Genomic DNA, 20,111 nt, shown 5'->3' with positions numbered 1-20,111 from the left:
CTGTTTCTGGGACACCCAGGTAGATTTTAGAGGGTGGGAGGATTTGCAAAAACAGAATCCACAAAAAAAATGAGGAGTCGGCTGCACCTCTGCATGTGTTCAGATGTTTGGCTTTTGCCAAGATGTGCCTGGACCTCCATCCCAAATCTCCGACCTTCAGGATCTGAAGTGGTGTTTGGCCCGGCCCTCGGCACCCCTGCTGCCAAAGAGAACAAACCCACAGCGGCTATTTTCTGGGACTCCAGTGACAGATGAATACTGTCCAGGGCAGGAGCGGAGCTCAGTGCGCTGCAGGCAGCTCTGATTAAACATACCGCCCTCCGAAGACACGCTCAGAGACCTAATAGGCTCTCTCACCAGCTCAGGCTTTCAGGAGTGAAGTTGCCCTGCGCAGGGCAGCGAGGGTGCCCGGACTGCCTTTTGTTCTTGTGTTTTTTGTTTCTCATTTTGCACAAAAGTACTTTGTGAGTTGAATGATTGCCTTTACCTCTATCACTCCCTCCTTTTCACCTGTGTGGTCAGTAATCTCACAGACCCTCTTCCAAACCTCCGGGGGCGGCGGTGGGGACAACCAGGTTGGCCTGGCACAAACTGGCACCGGCCCAGTGCACAGCAGAGCCTGTAAATATGAAGACCCAGCCGCACGTCCTTCTCACGCCTCCAGAAGGTAGAAGGTCTTTCAAATTAGCTGCCGAGGAGAGAATCTATCAGAGAGCCCAGGCATGCTTGAGATTTTTCATCTTCCGAGGAAATTACTGCCAATGAACACGCCACAGTTGGGGCATGGAGAGCGCTTGGCTTCATTTGTTAAACTCGCCAGGTGGAGAAGTGTCTTGGGAAAGCAGCTGTACTAATAACACACAACTTTGAGCTCTGAGCGGCAGATGCCAATTGAGCTAATGGTTCTAATGAAGTGTCTGGGCTTGAAGGATGCTGGTTGCTCCCTGTGTTTCAGACTCAGTAGAATGCTGAGCTCCCAGGGAAGGCCTGAGAATGGCCCATTGTTGCGCCTACGGGGAGGCAGGCCCACAGGGAGGTGGTGTGTGGCCGGGCCTCACCCTAGTCTGGGCAGATGGGGAGTTTCTAGCTTGGGGGTGTCCGCAGCTCTTGTCCAAGCGGTGCTATGTTAGGTAAGCCCTGGATGTTCTGTAGATCGTCCCAGAAATGGAGCCACCACCTCTGGCTCTTGTCTTCGTCCCACCCAGAGCCACTGCCAGGCGGCACAGGTGATGACGCCACATTAAGGAGCAGAGGGAGGGCAGATGTGAGGGAAGGAGAGAAGAAGAGGAAGAGGGGAGGGGAGGGCCAAGGGGAGCCCATCCTGAAGCAGAGAGAGGCTGGATGGCGAAGCTTAGGTCCCTCAAGCAGGGGCCGGCCTTCGCGGGGTTTCCTGCAGGGCTCTGGGCTTGCAGCAGGAGCGATGCGAGCACATCGCTCAGCCCTGCTTTGTCCTTCTCTCTGCCCTGAGCCAGGCTACGAGCAAGACTCCAGGAACGCTGCACCCGAAGGCAGAGGGACATTACACAGACGTCTCCAGGAGCGAGGATGGGACTCCACTTTGCACCGTGGAGTAGAGTCCTCTATGCACACCTACAAACAGCCTTTCATTTTGTTCTCACGATAATCTTATAAAGTCCGTGACGCAGGTATCATAGGACCACCAGCCCTATGTTCCAGGGGAGCCACTGAGGACCAGCGCTCTAGGGCCCCTCCCCGGGCCCCCCGCCCCCGCCTGCCCTCGCTGCCCACACCTCTGGTCTGCGGCGTGCCCATCTCTAGAGCTGATGACGCCGGCTGCTTCGTGAGACCAAATTAGCAGCTCAGCCTCTTCCAGCTCTCCCAGGCATGGGCTGGCTGAAGAGGCGCCGCAGAGTCACTCGCTCCTGGCAAAGTTCCCCGGGCCTGGGCTCCGGCAGGATGCGTGATGGGGCACATTACAAGAAATATATTTAAAATGCAGCACTTTGAAACCCCATTCCTCAGCCCAAAAGCAGCCCCCCGTCTGAAAATTTAAGTAGCTCTAATTTGTTTGCCGGCTGATGTGTGAATCAGCTTCTGCAGTCAGTGAATTTCCCATCAAAGCTGATAAGCAGGAAGAGCCAGGGCTCTGGAAGAAAGAACCAGATGTATGTGGACCAGGGAGCCCGGAGGAGAGAGGGTCCTGGAGGTCACACTCTTCCTAAGCCAGCTGTCTGCCATCGGGAGTGGCCAGGACAGCCCGATGCCCTCCCAGGAGGAGGGACTCAATTAACTACAGAGGTGCCACCCTGGGGGAATGGAGGGACACGCATGGTGACTGCAGGGGCCGTCCAGGTCACACTTTGAAATTCCAGTTGCCACCGGAGAGGCTTGTCATATGAACTCTCTCAGAAGTGGGGAACGGGTAGCTTTAGAGAGCTCTCGTGACAAACTCCTGGGTCCCAGGGCTCTGGCGTCCCTACTGGATGTGATGAGCTCCTTGGGACTGGAATGGCACGTCCCTGCCTCCAGGCCTGTGCTGGGCCCCGCTTTCGGCAGGGGGAAGGCTGGGTCTGGACTCATGGATCATGGTCAGGGAACACGTCAGCAGAGGAAAAGCAGCTGAGTGGCCTGGGAGCAGGGCACCCGCAAAGGTTAAGTGGGGCCCAGCATGTGCGGCCTCGCTGGGGAGCTGCCCTTTCACTCTGGGAGCAAACAGGGCCACCGAGGGGTCTGATTCTTTGGTGGGAAAGCTGGACCAGACAGCCCTTCGGGTCTCCTCCAGCTCGAAGAATTCATGACATTCTAGAAGACGCCAACTATTTCAAACCTCATGTCAATTCCCCTTCTCCTGGCTCCTTAATTAAAAGGAAGACATAAGTGACTTCTCAGTAACCTTCAAAGCAGCCCCCCCCATCCTCTCCCCGAGAACTGCTGCCCCAGAATTTCCTCATCAAAGGCAAAGAGCTCGCTGGCTCGTGGGGAATGGCCCGCCGAGCAGCCTCCCCAGCCGGCCCCCTCTCGTCAGCTCTGTCCCCCAGCCAGGGAGCTGGCACTCGAGGCTGCGGATTTCCAGCAATCAAACCCCCGCTCCAGCGCTCTGAGCCAGGCTCCGCAAAGGCAGCTTCAAAGGATCTGCATATTTATGGTAAACTCCTTCCTCAAATTGAAAATGTATTAGACAGTAGCAATCATGACACTCTTAGAGCAGCTTCCCCCACTGGCAACCTGTCTGAGCCTTAATGGCTCTTCTCCTTAGCGCAGATGGGACCTGCACTGCCACAGAGGCTCATGACGAAGGGGCTGGGCAAAAGGGCACAGATGCCGGGCAGAGCCTCTCTATGGAGGGGGACCCCTCCTCACTGTTCCCCCAATGCCACCTGCAGGCAATGGCAGCGCAGATTCTCCTCTGACAGGGTCTTTCCAGGGTTTTCTGTTGTTCTTTGTTTGCTTTTGAAGTGGGGTAAAAGGGTCTGGGGGTGGGGGCACGAGGGGATCCCACCAGCAGGTCTGCTAAAATTGCCATCAAAGCAACAAAAGAGGTTTCCTAGTGCTCCCAGCTGCAGAGAGCCATGATAAGAAATGTAGCTGGCTGCCTTTACACTACTCGGGGGTGCTGCCAAGGCAGACTCTGCCATCATAAACACCGGATGATCCTGCAAAGGGGGCAGGCATGCTTGTGTGTGCGCTTCTCAGAGAAGATGGCAGGAGAGGAAATTCAAGACAGGCGGCCTGTCCTCCCAGCAACTGGTGGGACCGGCAGGAACTCAGGAAGTTGGAGCTGGATTCCCTGAACCTTCTGGAGGACAGGGGACCCCTGAGTTCTTGGTTTGCGAGGGTGACTCACAATAGCCATCTGGCTCATCCCCCTGCTTCGTTAGAGCTACACTCAAGTCATTCCAGAGAACCAGCCCCTTGAAAAGCTGAGTTTATATCAGCTTTGGAAAATGAAACATGGCCATCAGTTCTCAAGGCTTTTTACTCGCCCACTCTTGGCCAGATCTGCAAATCTCTCCATCTCCATAGGAACAGACTTAAGTACATAAGTGGTCCAAGGGAGGGGTGGCTTAGGGATGGTTTATATGAAAAGTTCACGTGAAAAGAACCCTGCACATTTTGGGAGGAGGGAGGGTGGCGGCAAGTGGAACAGTTAATTGATCTCAAGGTCCAGAGTTCTGAATGAATCAAAGATTCGAAAGCTAATTCCAGTAAGCACACTAATTCGGGGAATGGAAATTTAGTGTTTGTGAGGATGGTGCTCTTAGCTCTATACCGTTTCGCCCCATCTGGAGTGTGGTCCCCAATTTTGGCTTCATGTCTTAATAGAGACCTAGAAACCCAAAAAGCATCAGTGGTGTGAGATTTGGAGGCCATATCACGTTGAGAACAGCTATGGTCTGCTGTTTGCGGAAGGAAAGACAATCAGAGGGTCACTACAATAATGCTGACTGGAATTTTTGCCTTTTCCCAAAGATTGTGAGCTCATGAAGGGACCATGACACAGAGCAGGCGCTCAACAGTGTTATGCTAAATTTCAGGAAGAAGTGAATGAATGAAGAGAAATCAAACTATTTTCAAATATATGAAGAGTTGGTAAAAAAAAAAAAAAAAGACAAAGTGGGCCATTCCAGCTGCTTCAGAGGGCAGAATTAGGAGGGAGGTTTTGAACCTCTCCCTGGAAGACGTGGGCATATGGCATGTGTCCTTTGGGAAGCAGTATACTTCCCAGCCCAGTGCAGGCTCAAGGAGAGGCTGGGTGGCTGCTTCTCTCAGGGGCACTATGGAAAACACTGTTGCATTGGGATGGAAGATTAGACTAGAGGCCTTGGAGGTCTCCCCCAACACATTCTAGGGCCAAGCTGCAGAGTAGAAAGAGCATGGACTTTGAAGATAGCCAGATGTGGACTCAGTTAAGTCTGGAACTTACTAGCTGTGTGGATGTGGACACATTACTTTGCCTCTCTCTGCCTCAGTTTCTTTACCTGCAAGATGGAGAGAGCAGCCTTTATGTATGGCTGATAGAAGATGAGAAATTTTAAATATCTATGTATACTACTCGGCAAGGGGCATCATGGAGGAGAACTATTATCATCATTACGTCAATACACAGGCCAGCAGAAGAGAGTGCCATGCAAATCTAATTTCATTAATCCTTGCGTTTAACAATGCCAAACATTGAGGGGTTACCATCTTCATCACACAAAGAAAATTGAGGTACCCTCATTGTGATGCACAGTGATCCAACAGGAAAGGTGAGAGCTGCGTCTTTAGCTAGGGATGTCAAGCCCCCATGCCTCAGGCCTCCTTCTCCCCCAAAGGCTTAATTAGAGCTTGTTAAGCCATTTCCAATCTTTAGATAAAAGGTGTGCTCATTCTCTTACGGCCCTAACAAAGTCACTTGGGGGCTGCTCAGAATCTCTGATCTATTTAGACTAAGTTAAATGAAGGAAATGAAGGGCTCTCTAATGTTGTGCCTTTTTTCCCCTTCTCTTTCAGATCTGATTGATCCCAAATGAAGAAGAGAGATTATATTATTCCAATGCAATCCAGGCCATCTTCTGGGAAATAAGAAGGGAGAAGATGGGATGGAGAAGGGAGAGCTCACATGGGCGGAACTGGAGGATGAACTTAGGGAACCCAGAAGCAACACCATTGACTTCTATGCCCATATATAAGCATTGGGAGATGGTCCAGGTTCAGAAATGTCACGTACAGGACACTCTAGAGAACATTTCCCCATAAAAGTCTCCAGGGGAAGCTTCACAGAATTCCAAGACGGAAAACCCTCTCCAAACAGAATCAAAACAGTAATTTTTTTAATGGTAAAAAATAACCCCGAGTTCTGAAAGACTATTTTTATAATGGTAATAATCCCTTAATCAGCCACCAGCAGGGAATACAGCATTTGGTTCAGACATTTTACCAATTACAACCCACTGGGTCCCTGTGTGGTGCTTTCTAAATAATCAAAACCAGCTCTTAATAGCCACTTGCCCAGACAGGAAGAGAAAGAATAAAACCAAATCCAAATGAGAAGACACCATTACTAAAGAAAGCTCAGCCCAGCAGGTCACTGGGAACAGGTAGCAGCAAAGCAACAGACCTGGGTAAAGTGTTTTGATTTGGGAGTTTAGGGATTCCAGGAAAGTGAGTGAAAGCCAAGAGCCTCGGGAGGCCCAAGAGCATGGGCTCTGGAGTTGGACAAGCCTGAGGATAAATTTTAGCTCTGCCCAAAGTCCTTGCTAATAGTGAACTTGGGTCAAGTTCCTTATCCTCCTTGATTCCCAGCTTTCCTATTCGTGATGTGGGAGACTATCCACCTTCCAGGGCCATCCCCCAGATCAGAAGTGATCTGTACGAAGTGCCCATGTGGTGTCTGATTCACAAGAGGTACTCAAGAGATGTCATTTCCTCTGTTCCCGGTCATTCCCCCTTCTCTTGCCAGACCACCTTGGATGGCATTGGAAGAATGTTAGAGCAGAGATACTGACTTTCCTCCCTCTCTGGAAAAGAAGTCCAATTAATTATCACTCCCCAAACCACTTCATCCTGTAATAATCAGGGGAAGGACACCTGTTGAGAGGCAAAGATTTGGCTGGTGATTGAGATGGGACCTGGGGACCAGAGCTGCAAGGCTACATCTGTGCTCACGATATAACTTGCACAGTATTCACTAGTATTCACAGAACCTGAGTGAGACAGCAAAGTAGCAGGACAGTCACCAGATTTGTTGAAGAAAAATGGATAATAAAGAGGATTATTGCAATCCACTCTAGAAATCCAATCAAGAATGTGTGTCCCTGGAGAAAAAGGAACCCTCTTGCGCTGTTGGTGGGAAAGCAAACTGGTGCAGCCACTCAGGAAAACAGTATGGAGTTTCCTCAAAAAGTTAAAAATAGAACTACCCTACGATCCAATTATCACACTACTGGTATTTACCCAAAGAACACAAAAATGCTAATTTAAAGGGATACATGCACCCTCATGTTTATAGCAGCATTATTTACAATAGCCAAGATATGGAAGCAGCCTTAGTTTCCATCCATTAATGAATGAATAAAGATGTGGTAGACGCGCGCGCGCGTGCACACACACACACACACACACACACACACTCACACACCTGGAATATTACTCAGCAATAAAAAAAAAAAGAATGAAAGCTTGCCATTTTCAATAACAGGATGGACCTACAGAAGATGATGCTGAGTGAAATCCATCAGAGAAAGACAACTACCGTGTGATTTAATGCATATTGTATTTAATGTGGAATTTAAGAAATAAAACAAACGAGCAGAGGGGGAAGAAAGGAGATAGAGAGGGGCGAACCAAGAAACAGATTCTTAACAAACTGAAGGTTACCAAAGGGGAGGGGGTGGGGAGAGGAATGAAACAGGTGATGGGGATTAAGGAGCACCTCGTCATTATGAGCACTCGGTGATGTACGGAAGTGTTGAATCACTGTATTGTACACCTGAAACTACACCTGAAACTATTGTATGTTAACCAACTGGTATTAAATTAAAAACTTAGAAAAATGTGTGTTCCTTAGAGCAGCCGAAGGTCAAAATCACCATCCTCTTTGATGGTCTCATGGGCTCAAAAAGATGAGGGTGAACTATGGGGAGGTCAAGAGGAAATTCTATGCACTATTTGTCAAGGCATAGCTTGTGTCCCCCCTGCACGGTAATGGTCCATCTGGGTGCTAGTCAAAAATATGCAGATTCCTGGAAGGCACCCAGTTTTGCTGACTCAGAATTTATAGCTGTGGGGCCTGGGAATATAGCTGCAACAAGCACCATTGGGCATTCCTGTGCACATGTAGGTTTGTGACGCCCTACCTATACCAACAATGTGTGCTGCTGGGGACGGATCAGTAGCTGCTGTTTAGGACACCCCAGAGCAGAGTCCCCTGTTGGGCTGGGCTGGAGGCTGGCAATGCTGTTTCTTAATGACCGGGGCAATCCTGCAGCCTGGCAGCTGGGAAAAGCCAGCCTGAGTGGCGGCTGCTGGAGAAAGAGTTAAGGGGAAGAGGTACTTTGAGCAAAATTAGCAGTCATTCAAGCAGAGGGTGGGGTCAGGGCCACCAGCCAACTCTGCCACTGCAGGTATTGCTTGATGGAAGGGGCTGGAAGGGGGCTCTTTCCGGGGGAGCACTCCAAAAGCAGGCCTGAGGTCCAATGAGGGGTTTTTCAGCACCTGGGACTGGGCCTTCTGTGGAGTAAGTCTGAGGCTTGGCATGAGCATTATATTCCCCTAACTACTGCTTCCCCATCATTATTATCCCCACATACTTCATTTCCTTACCTTTTTTTTTTAATTTTCCCTGTAATATTTACCACTACTGACACTATATTAGATATGGATTTGTCTACATTTTGTCCCATGCTACTATATAGGCCCCAGAAAAGCACTTTGCCCATGTTTTAAAACCTGGAAGTTTTAAAACTTAGAAGAATGTCTGGAACATAGTAGGCACTCAACTGGTATTTACTGAAACCACAAATGAACATTCTGCACTTCATGTCCCATGAGCATAATGGGGCTCACAGAAAAGTCTGCCTGGAAATTTCCCTACAGGCTGAAGACTTCATTTGTTTAGGGATTTATGAGCCAGAGGGCATGATCTGAGCTTAATAACCCCAAAGTGCACTGATTATTTTGCTATGTCACCAGGGAATGTGCCTTTTGCAGGTCTGTTTCCTCTGTACCCAGCACAGTGCCTGACACATATACCCATACTCAAGACTGAGCACATGCTCATCAACTGGTGATATTCTTTCCCAGAGTTTCTGGCTACCTACCTAACCCTAGACTCTCTTCTTTATCTTGTTGTTTCCCAAGAAGGGTGACCTGGCCTCAAGGCCTAGCATAATCACTGTCCTCCTAAAAGGAGCTCCACTTGGCCCTGTGGAGCCTCTCAGATGTGGGGACAGAGCGACAGGATGTGGGTGTGGCAGGGCCTTGTCAGCGTAGCCTAGGGTTTCACTGGGGTCACCTTGAGTGCTCGGTGATCACATCAGTTCCTGGGTCCTATCTGAGGTCTACCCCATTGGACTTTTGTAGGCTAGAGTCTAAAAAATCTACATTTTTAACAAATTTACCAAGGTGATTTTGATGTATGATTTGTCAGTCATAATAGTTAAGAACTTTGAGCTTCAGAGTCTGAGGTGTTAGGTTCAAAACCAGCTGCCAATACTAACTGTTCAAAGCCTCCATAAGCATTCATTTCCTCACTTAAAAAATAGCGATTAATAAAAAGTACCTATCACCGACCGTTGACTAAGATGAGCAAATCTGAACTAAGATGAAACAAATAACCTGAATAGTCCTATTTTAAGAAACTGAATTTGTAATTTAAAAGTTCCTAAAAAAGAAATCCCCAGGCCCAGATCGTTTCCCTGAAATATTTTACCAAACATTTAGAGAAGAATTAACAGCAGTCATATACAACTTTTTCCAGAAAAAAATAAGAGATAGGAGTATTTCCTAATTCATTTTGTGAAGCCAGTATTATCCTGATACCTAAACCAGACAAAGGGAGTAAAAAAACAAAGCAAAAAACCCTCCAAGCCCACTGCAGACCAGTAGTCACTCAGAACTTGGATGCTAAATCCTCAACAAAATATTAGCAAACCTAATCCAACGATGTCTAAAAATTATACACTATGTCCAAGTGGGATTTATTCCAGGGGTATAAGGCTGGTTAAACATTTGAAAATCAATTAATGTAATCCGCCATATGATCAAGCTAAAGAAGGAAAATAATATGATTATATCTGTTGACCCAGACAAAGCACTTGACAAAATTCAACAACACCCACTTCATGGTAAAAAAAATTCTTGGGAAGTTAGAATGAGAAGGGAACACCCTCAGCTTGATAAAGAACATCTACAAAACACCTACAGCTAGCAGCATGTTTAAAGGCCAAAGGCTGAATGTGTCCCCCCTAAGATCAGAAACAACGTATCAATATTGAACATTGACATTCTGGCCATTGAACAAGGCAAGAAAAGGGAAAAAAATGGTATCCAGATTGGGAAGGAAGAAATAAGACTGTCTCTATGCACAGATGACAGAAATAAAATAAAGTAAAGATAGGGACAGCCCGGGTGGCTCAGTGGTTTGGCGCCGCCTTCAGCCCAGGGCCTGATCCTGGAGTTCCAGGATCGAGTCCCACATCAGGCTCCCTGCATGAAGCCTGCTTCTCCCTCTGCCTGTGTCTCTGCCTCTCTCTCTCTGTCTCTCATGAATAAAGGATGGATGGAATAAAGGAATAAATAAATAAAATCTAAAAATAAATAAATAAATAAAATAAAGATAAATTGAAAGCACTCAGTCTGTAAAGTGAAATGGAAAAATGGTACACCCAACATGGTTAATGGCTGGTGGTAAGAGCTTAAGAAGTACAAAGCTACTCTCTGATGATGATGATGATGATGGAGGAAGAGGAAGATGAGGAAGAGAAGAAAGAATCTTAATAACCTCCGGGAAAGGTGATTGTGCAGCCCCTTGAGAGGCACATTCCCTTGCTTAGCTACTCTGACAGCGGAAGCCCTCCAGTGTGTCTGCTTCCTGCTATAATTAGCACATTTCCTATTTCTCCAGCTCTTCTAAGGCAGGAGAAGGGCTCACCTAAGAATAGGGGGTTGATTATCTGGGCAAAAGGGAGGTTGGGAGACCTGCTGGGAGGCACCTGTCGTGGCTCAGAATCCCTGTTTCCTCTGATGCCAGAGGATGGGGGGGTGGGAGTGAGAGAGAGAGAGTTCATGGAGGAGACCAGGGAAAAGATAGGGGGTTGGAAAGGCACTTCAGAGGATGGAGCCATCCTGAGCTGATGGGAGAAGACAGGTAGCTGACAGGAGAGGGGGGCTGTGTTCGGCATGGCGCAGGCTGGTCAGGAAAGAGCCGGCAGGAGGGAACTGGCCATCCACTCCAACACCAAAGGGACCCAGTTGGTTCCTTCCCCACACTCTCTGGAGTCTGACCCTGGTTCCAGGGTTAGGGCGGAATCCAAACTAGTGGGCACAGCCTGGGAATTCCCTCCTTATGTGACACCTTCTTGCCCCCCTGGCCCTACCGAGCATGACGGCCTGCCTCTCGGTCTTCCACTGGAGCTGTCCCTTGACCCATACTAGTGGACTGACCAGCAGGAAGCGGGGGAGGCCGGGGCATGCCAGGAGCGGTGCACAGGACGCAGCCTGTCGCTCCTGGGGATAACTGAGAGCTGGGGCCACCCTGCGCACCAAGGAGAAATGGGATGAGAGGGCTGGGGACGCAGAAAGGAACAAGGAGGAAAGATGTGCCACCACGGTGGCGGAGCCAGACTTACCTGCCGAAAACCATTCCTGGTGAACTGTAAGATTTTCAAGGCATAGTTGGACCTCTGGCCTTTGCTGTTGAATTCAATGTGGCCGGTGAGACCTTCCAATTCTACCTGTCCAAGAGAGAGCGACTTACAGCACCAAACAGGCCCCAGGGCCCACCTGGCTCCGAGCACCCCACACCAGTGCCGTTCAAGGATGCCCGAGGGACAGCAGGCCATCAAGGTACATCCTCCTGCCTGTCTCTCAGTCACGGGATCTCATAATTACGAGTGTGATGTCTTCGGGATGAATTCACACTTGGCTGGGGCCAGGGGAGGAGAAGGATGCCCCACACCCAGTGACCTCGCAGCCACGGCATGAACCAACACAATGCCAAGGTGGAAGCCTGAACTCGGATCCTCCCGTGTCCCTCCTCCAGGCTGTTGGCTGTAGATAGACTCTTTCCTCTTTGGGCAGCTGCTCACCCACCTTCAGGTCCTCAGGAAGTCAGGAGGACCTGACCCGAAATGCAAAACCCAAGCTACTCTGCACCAGGTGTCTTCTTGGTGGGCTAGAGATCCGTGTCCATCCCCCCAGAGGAGATGTGGCTGGGAAAGCCAGCACTAAGCCATGCCTCCCCGGTGGGGCTGTAGGGCTCAGGGAACACTGTGACCCACATGCACTGAATGGGGTCACCGCAGGTGGCTGTTCTATCTGGGACGGTGATACACCGAGGAGGCTTGGGGGTGTGGGGCCTTGAACATAGCACCCCGTCCCTCCCCTGCAGGGCCCCGGCCGCCCCTCACCATGCGCAGGTAGTTCATGAGGCTCGTGCCATGTTGCCAGATCTGGGCCGAGCCACAGGACAGGGGCTTCACGCCGATCTCCTGGCTCCGGTTGAGCTCCTGTACTGCGGTCACCACAGCATAGACGGCGTCAAACAGCAAGGCTGAGGACAGCTGGGAGAGGGCAGACGGTGGGCAGGAGGCCCAGAGCGAGGGAGGGTGGGAGGGATGGGTGGGAAGGGGGAGGGGAAGGGAAAGGAGGAAGAGAAGACGGGAGGAGGATGAGAGAAAAGAGAAAGAAGGAATAAGGGTTCTTTTTTGGTGCCCATGGCCTACCGCCTCTCACTGGGCCAGCTCTGCTTCGCTCAAGGGTCTAGGTGCTTGCCCAAGGCAGACAGTGGTGGCCAAGGCTTCTCTGGGATTGGACCATCCAGCTGTCCCTTTGGGCCCAAAATGATTTCAAGGATATCCTTTGCTCTCGTTGCTCCAGGGAGGTAGCGACTTCCATTGCTCTCAGAAATCCCCAAGAAGGACACAGGGCTGCCTATCTCGGGAAGAAGGAAAGAGCCTGGAAGCTGCCTTTGGATTTGCCCATTCTACAACGCTCAACCAAAGGTCACTTCCTCCTAGAAGAGCCCATGATACTGGACATACCTACTATCAGTCTACTTCTTTGTACTACTCAGTGCCGTAAGACCGGTACTTACGAAGTACATGGTGAGTTCAAAGCCTGAAGATGAGCAAGACCCTATTCCCACAATAGATTATAGTGGAATGGAGAGGGTGTATGGGGACAAAGGACCCAAACAGGGGTAATGTGAAACTGCGTGAGGGGACACGCAAAGGTCTGGGGGGGTCCAAAGAGAAAGATCCTGTCTTGGTGATCAAGAAAACGTTTCTGGGAGCACCTGGGTGGCTCAGTCAATTAAGTGTCTGTCTTCAGCTCAGGTCATGATCTCAGAGTCCTGGGATCAGGCCTCCCTGCTCAGCGGGGAGCCTGCTTCTCCCTCCCCCTCTGCTGCTCCCCCTGCTTGTGCTCTCTGTTAAATAAATAAATAAAATCTTGAGAAAAAAAAAAAAAAGAAGAAGAAGAAAATGTTTCTTGGAGGACCCAGCATGGGAACTGAGCACTGAAGGATTTTGGTAGAAACATCATTGGATCTGGGAGGGGGAGCGGCTGGGGAAGGGGAAAGACGCTTCAGAGGTGGAACTGCACATGCAAAGGGGTGGAGACTGTGGTGCAAGCTTGGCAGGGGGCAGGGGGCGATAGGAGGGGAAGAAGCAACAAACTAGAAATGCAGGAGGGAGTCAGAGTCCCGGGAAGAAGCCAGTGTGGTTTGTTCATATTTTCATCTCCCTATTAAATTGCAAGCTCTTAGAACACGAACACACAGGGCGGTCATCTCTACATGCTGCACAGTATCTAACTGGGACCTGGCATGTGGTAGGCTCCCCCCAAGACATATTTTTAGAATTGAATTAAATTTGGGGTGTAATCTGCCCACTGAGGCTCAGCGGAGCACTACCCAATGAGTTAACTGGACATGTGTGGCTTTGGGTAGGGGCAGGAAAGCAGAAGATGCCTGCTCCGGGGAGTGTGTCATCTAAGGAGGTGGTGGCACTATGCAGTACACATAAAGCCCCTGACAAGAAAAACCTACTGAATGTAAATAAAAATAGGGTCAAACCATACAGGGGCCCTAAGGGGAGGCCCTGTGGGGACAGTGATGTTGGGGTCTGGAAGTCCACACACCACCTCATCACAAAGCAAGTTCCTTCACAGAAGTAGGACATTCACCATTGGCAACTCAATACCGTCCCCCCGGATGATGCCCCCACCCCCACCCCGTGACTTCTTACAGCCTCCTCCTACCTGGCCAGGCCCTGGAAGACTGAGCCCTCCAAGGCAGGGGAAATCATCTAGTTGGATTTTTTTTTTTTCAAGGTCTCAAGACAGAGTGTAAGCATCTTGAGACAAGAGGTGTCAGAAAAAGAGCTTGAAACCGGAAGAACTAAACCCAGAGTCTGGATCCTAGCCCTCACTCATGTGCTGAGTGATCCCGAGCACGCTGTGGAGCCTTGGAGAGAACAACAGTCTCCTGTAAACAGGTCTGTAACGTGCTCTGCAAACTGCACACCCCCTGGGTGCGGGCAGGTGTCAGCTCGGGAAGCAGGTGCTTCCAAGGCGACGGGGAGTAGCATGAGCAGGGAGCTCAAGGCAGGAGACAGGCTGGGAAGTGTGCTTATTCCCTCTGCAGCCCAGCTAGCTACCTGTTGGGCCAGGTGTCCTGTGGCAGCGACTTGGGGTGGGGTTGGGGGGCTGGTTCTGGATCATCTTTCTAAAAGGCAGTTACAGGGGAGATAGCCCAAGAGAGTTTCCCAGCCCCAATCCGCGTTCCCTTGCAAAACTGCCTGCTCGAATGTTGGTTCTTCCTCCTTCTTTCCCTCTGCCAATCCCTCTCCTGGTCCTCCTTTTCTTCCTTCCACCTGCTTCTTTTCTTTCCTCCCACATTTATTCAGTTCCTACCATGTGGCAGCACCACAGACCTCGACATGGCCCGATCTCCTCGGAGACATCCCCGCAGGCAGAAGTCCGAGGGCCCTGGGCCTGTCCGTGCTGGGCCCTCTTCCCTTTCAGCTCCATCACCCCTCCTTTCTGTGCCCTGGTCCCAAAAGCACCCAGGTGGGGACACTAAACGATGGGGACCAGGAGTAAGCTCTGCAGGGCGGCTGAGCCACACTGGCCAGCCGCCTCCCCGAGGCCCTCCCGCCCATCACCTTCTGCTCGCTCAGCTCCTTCTGCATTGATTCCAGGCTCACCTGCATGGTGCTCGATGCTTCTCGGTGAGCCTACAATTGTCCTTGTCCTCTGCACATAATTCATTTTCCCCTGCGCACATGTGGCTCCTTTATTAATGGAACTCTCACGTTTCCTTGCCAAAAGGACATATGGAAATGATCAATGCTATAGACTCTCCCTTTCCAGCTTAGACGAACGTTGACCTGAGGCGAGGGCTGGTTAGCGCTGCTGCCACCGGCCCCTCCATCCTTCCGTCTGGCTATCTAAAGCATACGGTGAACTCATTTCTGTCCTACCTTCTCCTTTGTCTCCCAGCTCATCTGTCCCTTCAGAGAGTCTCAAAATCTCTTGCCTGTTAGACTGCAAAGGATCCTAGAATTCAAGGAGTCCAACTCTCTTATTTTACCAATGGCGAAACCGAGGTTGGAAGAATTCACCTCCTGCCCAAAGTCACCGAGCAATACAGAAGCCAGGACAGGACCAGGAGCCCCAGGACCCTTGCTCCAGGCTGGTTTCCTCCTGTCTCTGCAGCACTGTCTTTCCATCTTCTTGAGAAGCTGGCGGTGAATCACTGCTCTTGTCAGATTTATTCTTGGGCCCAGCCTCCCGGGACAACCTGGGCATCTTCTAGATGTTGTCATCTTCCCAACAGCAGCCAGGAGCATGAGACTCTTGGGCCAGGGCTGGGGTCGGGGAAGGGTAGTGGGCAGGCCTCTCTCTTGTCCTGGGTTTGGCCATCACCCACCTTGCCTCTTGGTCTGCCTGGTTGGTCCTCACGCTAGCCTCTCAGTCAAGAGAAATTTTGTTGCAACGGGACATATAAGGGCAGGACAGAGGAGTGGTGTGAGGGGATCAACAGTTACCTACCTAGCACCTCTTCTCCCCTTCTTCCTCCCCAACAGAACCCCCATTTGGTTCGAGTATCCTCCATCCCCCAAGCAGCCATGTGCTTCAGTACTGGCTAACCCAGCCCCAGCTCTCAAGAGATCCTGAGTGGTCCAGGAGTCATCCCATCCTCCCAACAATATGGGATTCGGGAATGGGCAAGCGGCACCATTCTGACCAATGAGACATGAATGGAGACCACGAGTGAGGGGTCAGTTCTGAGAAAAGCTTCCTGTCTCTGAGAGAGGCAGTTCTTCCTCCTTCTCTCACCACCACTGCCACTGTTAGGACATGATGCCTGGACCTGCGGCAGCCAGCCTGGCTCCAGCCTGAGGATAGAGCTGACACCAGGGGGGGCAGAGAGGAATGGAAACGAACCTCTGTCCAGAGTCTGCTCTCCCTCTCGACTTGCTGTGACATGAGGTGACACGTTTCCCTTTTCTGCAGAAGGCAGTTTGATATAAGATTTCCACTGCTGGAAGCTGAATGTGCCCTCATCAGTACGAAGGCCCTAGGGACCCCCTTCCTTCGAGGGCATGGCTGCCCCAGGCCCACTTAACCCCCTCTAGAGGCCCTTCTTCTCAGGAGGCTGTCTGTCGGCCCGAGAGACCCCGGTCCGCACAGACTGGCAGACGCTGCTCACCACGCCATTTCTCACACCCTCCCACCAGGCCCCAGGCTCCTTCCTGCCACACACTTGTTGTTCCCACTCGTCTGGGATGTGGTTTTCTTGGCTGATGTCCTCTTATTAGCAAATGATCCGGATGCCAGGAGAGCAGTGTGTGCCTGTTTGCAGTGTTCCTTGGCATCTCGTACTCTGGGACCTTCAAGATTCTTCTAGGCTTCTAATAATTACAGCCCAGAGAGGGACCCTGGGGGGCAGGGGTGGGTGGGAGGGACAACTTCAAGGTTCCTGTCTCCTCTCCATCTGCACAGTGCCTTCGGTGACGGTCCCCCAGGGAGCTCTGGGCTTCACGGGTCCTGTCTGTGGCTCAGCCTGGGCCCATTGTAGCCGAAACCTCCTAAGCCCCAAACACCATCCCCCCTAGTTGGGCCTCCTCAGGGTCCTCCCTGCATAACCAGACTGCCCCTCTCTCGCAGGCTCCTGGCACCACGCCTGGGCCTCTCCCTTGGGTGCTTCAACTGCTTCTTTGAGTCCCAGCTGCCCGCCCCCAAGCTCCTTATCGGCCCCCAGATGCCAATCTCGGCTCAGCCAATTGCACCTCTGGCGGGAGAGCCTGTAATCTCTGCCTCGTCAACTGTTCATCTCACGGCAGATCTCCATCCCAAAGCCGCCTGCTGTTCTCTCCTACCTGCTTTCTCCTTCTGTTATCATTTACTAACTCAGCTCTGGCAAGCACTGGGGATTGCAGTTGGGGAAGAGCAGCTCTGATACCAAAACAGCGCTCCGTCTGCCTCTTGAGTCTGGCTGGAGCGTCCCCTCCGTCCCCGCTCCTTCTAGTCTTCCATCCCACCGCCCTTCCCTTCACCACCTGCCTCTGTCTTCCTGTGGCTTCCGTGCCTCATCTGTGCGCACGCCTCTCTCGTCTCCGCTTCCCCTGTCCCTACATCTTCTAAATATTAAAACCCCCAAATGGCTCAATCCTTGTTTAAAATCCTCTCCTCTTTCTTGGCACCAAAATGTCGCTTGGCAAGGGACTCTCGATTCTCTTGTTTTTATATTTTCATTTGGTTCTTCATTGTTTTTTTTCTTTTGAGCTGTTTGTAAATTGTTTAGGGGAATGAAAGACTCTGTATAAATTAAGATGAATCAGTCTGAGTTAGTAGCGGAGTTATCCCCCCGCCACTGAAGGAAAAATAAGATATCTTCCAAACACACACCTGTAACCCTCATCTCCCCCGCCAGGCCCCACCCCTGATCACTGGATTCCCATTCTCTTGGATGCCCATTTGTCTCTGAATCTTTGTAGCTTAAACTCTGCCCCCCCAAATCAGACCAGGACAGGAGCCATTAAAATCTCATCGAATAGTCCGTACAATCTGGGTTTTATTCAATGAAATAAACACTTAATTACAAACATCTGTTTTAGCCTAAATTCTAATTACTTAACCTAGCCATCTGTAATTTTAATGATTTCCTACGATTTTTGTTCTTTGCAGTGTGATTAATGGGAGCGGCATGTGAAATAGCGGGTATGTGTCTCCATCCACAGCTTGCCTGCTTGCAGCTCGTGTGGTGTCAGGAGGGAAGCAGGGTATCGGGGTGCAGCCCCAGCCTGGGTGGTGGCACTCAGCTTTCTCTGGAGGTTACTAACCCCTCAGCTCAGTGGCTCCCTCCCCATGTCCTCAGAGCAGCCCCCTTTCCAGCCCCCTGGGAAGGGAAGGATGGGGGGGGCACACACAATTTAGGAGGATGAAAAATGGGACAGGAGAAATGTCAAGAGTGTAGAAACACCTGGAGTGTAGAGGGGGAAGGGGAAGCAGAAGAAAGGCAAGAGAAAGGGAGAGGGAGGGGAAGGAAAGGGGACAAAGGGGAAAGAAAGGGAAAAGGGGAGGGAAGGAGTCATGAGGGGAGGGGAAGAGGGAAAGGGAGGAGTCAGGGGAGAAGATAGGTGGAGGAAGAGACTGGAACTGAGAGGAGGGGCAGAGGGGAATGGCAGGGGTGGCAGGGGTGGGGAGGGGAGAAGAGGTCCCGAGGCAGGAGGGCGCAGGTCCCCGCAGAGGAGCTGGCCGCAGTCTTTACGAAGCTGGATGGGGAGACAGACTGGCCCGGGCTTTCCTGGGACTGATTATTTCTCACCTTCCAGCTCCCCAGCAAATGACAGAGCTGGGCTGTTTGTACTGGAATCTCAACCCCTAATGAGACAGGAAGAGGCACTGCTTTTCAAAAGGCAGTTGCTAAGTGAGAAGCCCTGAGAAGGGTTTGTTGCTGTTTGAGGCTGTGCGCTTTCTTCCCATGTTCTTCCAGGTGGGAGCCTCCCCTTCCTCCTCCGAGGCCATAGAGCCCACGGCTGCAAGTCTCTTGGCACTGAGTGGCAACCGGGGCTCTGATCTCACTCTTCTGTGCCTCAGTTTCCCCACTTGCCCAAAAGGGGTGTGTGACCACGCTCATCTTCTACCGGGATGCATGAGGAGGAAGGAGAAGCGGAGCTGGGGTAATTTCATGGGAGGCCCTACGGGATGTCTTTGCTCTACGCACAGATGGAACAAATGGAAAGAGCACCCCGGCCTCCTAAGCTAGAAAGAACGCACGCCCCTATTTTGCCTGCAAGAAAGCCACGGGGCTTGGCCAAGAGAAGCTGACGGAGGAAGCGCCACAGCCTGGCCCCCGGGCCTGACCATCCCCCTCCTGGTGACCAGGGCTCAGGCTTAGGCTTGAACTTCCTCTCCTACTAGGCCTCTCCAAAGTAGGCATGCACTCTTGTTCTCCACCCCCAACACGGAGGAAGCCCCCAGAAGACCCCCTACATACTCCCTGAATGTTCCCCAACATTCCTGGGGAACCTAAGATGCTGCGGCTTTGGCAGCTCTGAGACTGGATTGGGAAGGACAAAAATGCAGTCAGGAGGGCTGCTTCCATGTGGCCGGACATGCGGCCCCGGCTCCACCCTGGACGCCTTCACACCCTGCACAGCGTCCCACACACTAAGTGAACAGCCGTGTGGTCTTTACTTCCACCTCCTCTGGGAAGCCTTCCCTGATTATTCCAGGCAGAGCTAAGGGGCTTCACTCTGCTTTCACAGGGCATCCATCCTATTTTCCTAGAGGTGGAGGCAGATCTTACCTCCCACATCACGAACCTCAGAAGGCAGAGGCTTTGGCTCCTATTCAACATGACAGACTACAGGATGGATGGACCCCAATCCTTCATTCTGTCCTGTACTCACACCCTTTGCTGTGTGACTTCTTACTTTTCTTCTCTAAAAGAGCAGAGTCCTCATTCCCTGACTTTGAATTTATCTGTGCCTTTCCTTGGCCAGCACCATGATTTGGCAGTCGCAGTGTACACGTTCTGGGAAATGAGCATTAAGAGGCCTGGTGTGTTGCTCCTTGCTTTGTCACTGTCCTGCATCCACCAGGAGAATATGCCAGGCTGACCTGCCTGTTGGGCCAGGGGAAGGAAGAGAGGTACGGGGAGCAGAGCTGCCCCAGCCCAGATTCCCTGAGTGAGCTGCTCAGGTGAGATGACCCCCCCAGCTAGGTCAGGAATCCATAGCTGATCCTCCCCCCCGCCCCCCCCCCCCAGATTAGCTGATCTGATGTTCAGATGCACGAGCTACACAAATGCTTCATGTCACGTGCTAGTGAGATTTGGGGGTTGGTCGTTCCACAGCACTTATACAGTGAAAGCTACCTGATATACTTCCTAATGCCTATCCCAGTGGCTGCCTTATAGCATATTAAAGCAGCTTATT

At 51.2% G+C, this 20,111-nt stretch overlaps 1 protein-coding gene across 2 annotated transcripts in view; it reads right to left on the bottom strand.

Moving 5' to 3' along the window:
* GRIK4 (glutamate ionotropic receptor kainate type subunit 4) overlaps positions 1-20,111 on the bottom strand; it is a 421,461-nt gene that overhangs the window by 92,716 nt on the left and 308,634 nt on the right. The window contains exons 11-12 of one of the 2 annotated variants that reach the window (XM_055306214.1): positions 12,072-12,224; positions 11,292-11,396 (exon numbers count right to left, since the gene is read on the bottom strand). The exons of the other annotated variant lie outside the window; for it this stretch is intronic. Of the exons in view, the coding sequence (XP_055162189.1) occupies positions 11,292-11,396; positions 12,072-12,224 (258 nt within the window). The remainder of the gene's footprint in view (positions 1-11,291; positions 11,397-12,071; positions 12,225-20,111) is intronic. 2 annotated transcript variants of the gene reach the window in all.

Source organism: Nyctereutes procyonoides, unplaced genomic scaffold (genome assembly GCF_905146905.1).
Source record: "Nyctereutes procyonoides isolate TBG_1078 unplaced genomic scaffold, NYPRO_anot_genome, whole genome shotgun sequence".
In the NCBI taxonomy this organism is placed as follows: Eukaryota; Metazoa; Chordata; class Mammalia; order Carnivora; family Canidae; genus Nyctereutes; species Nyctereutes procyonoides.
This window is presented reverse-complemented; position numbering and strand designations above follow the sequence as displayed.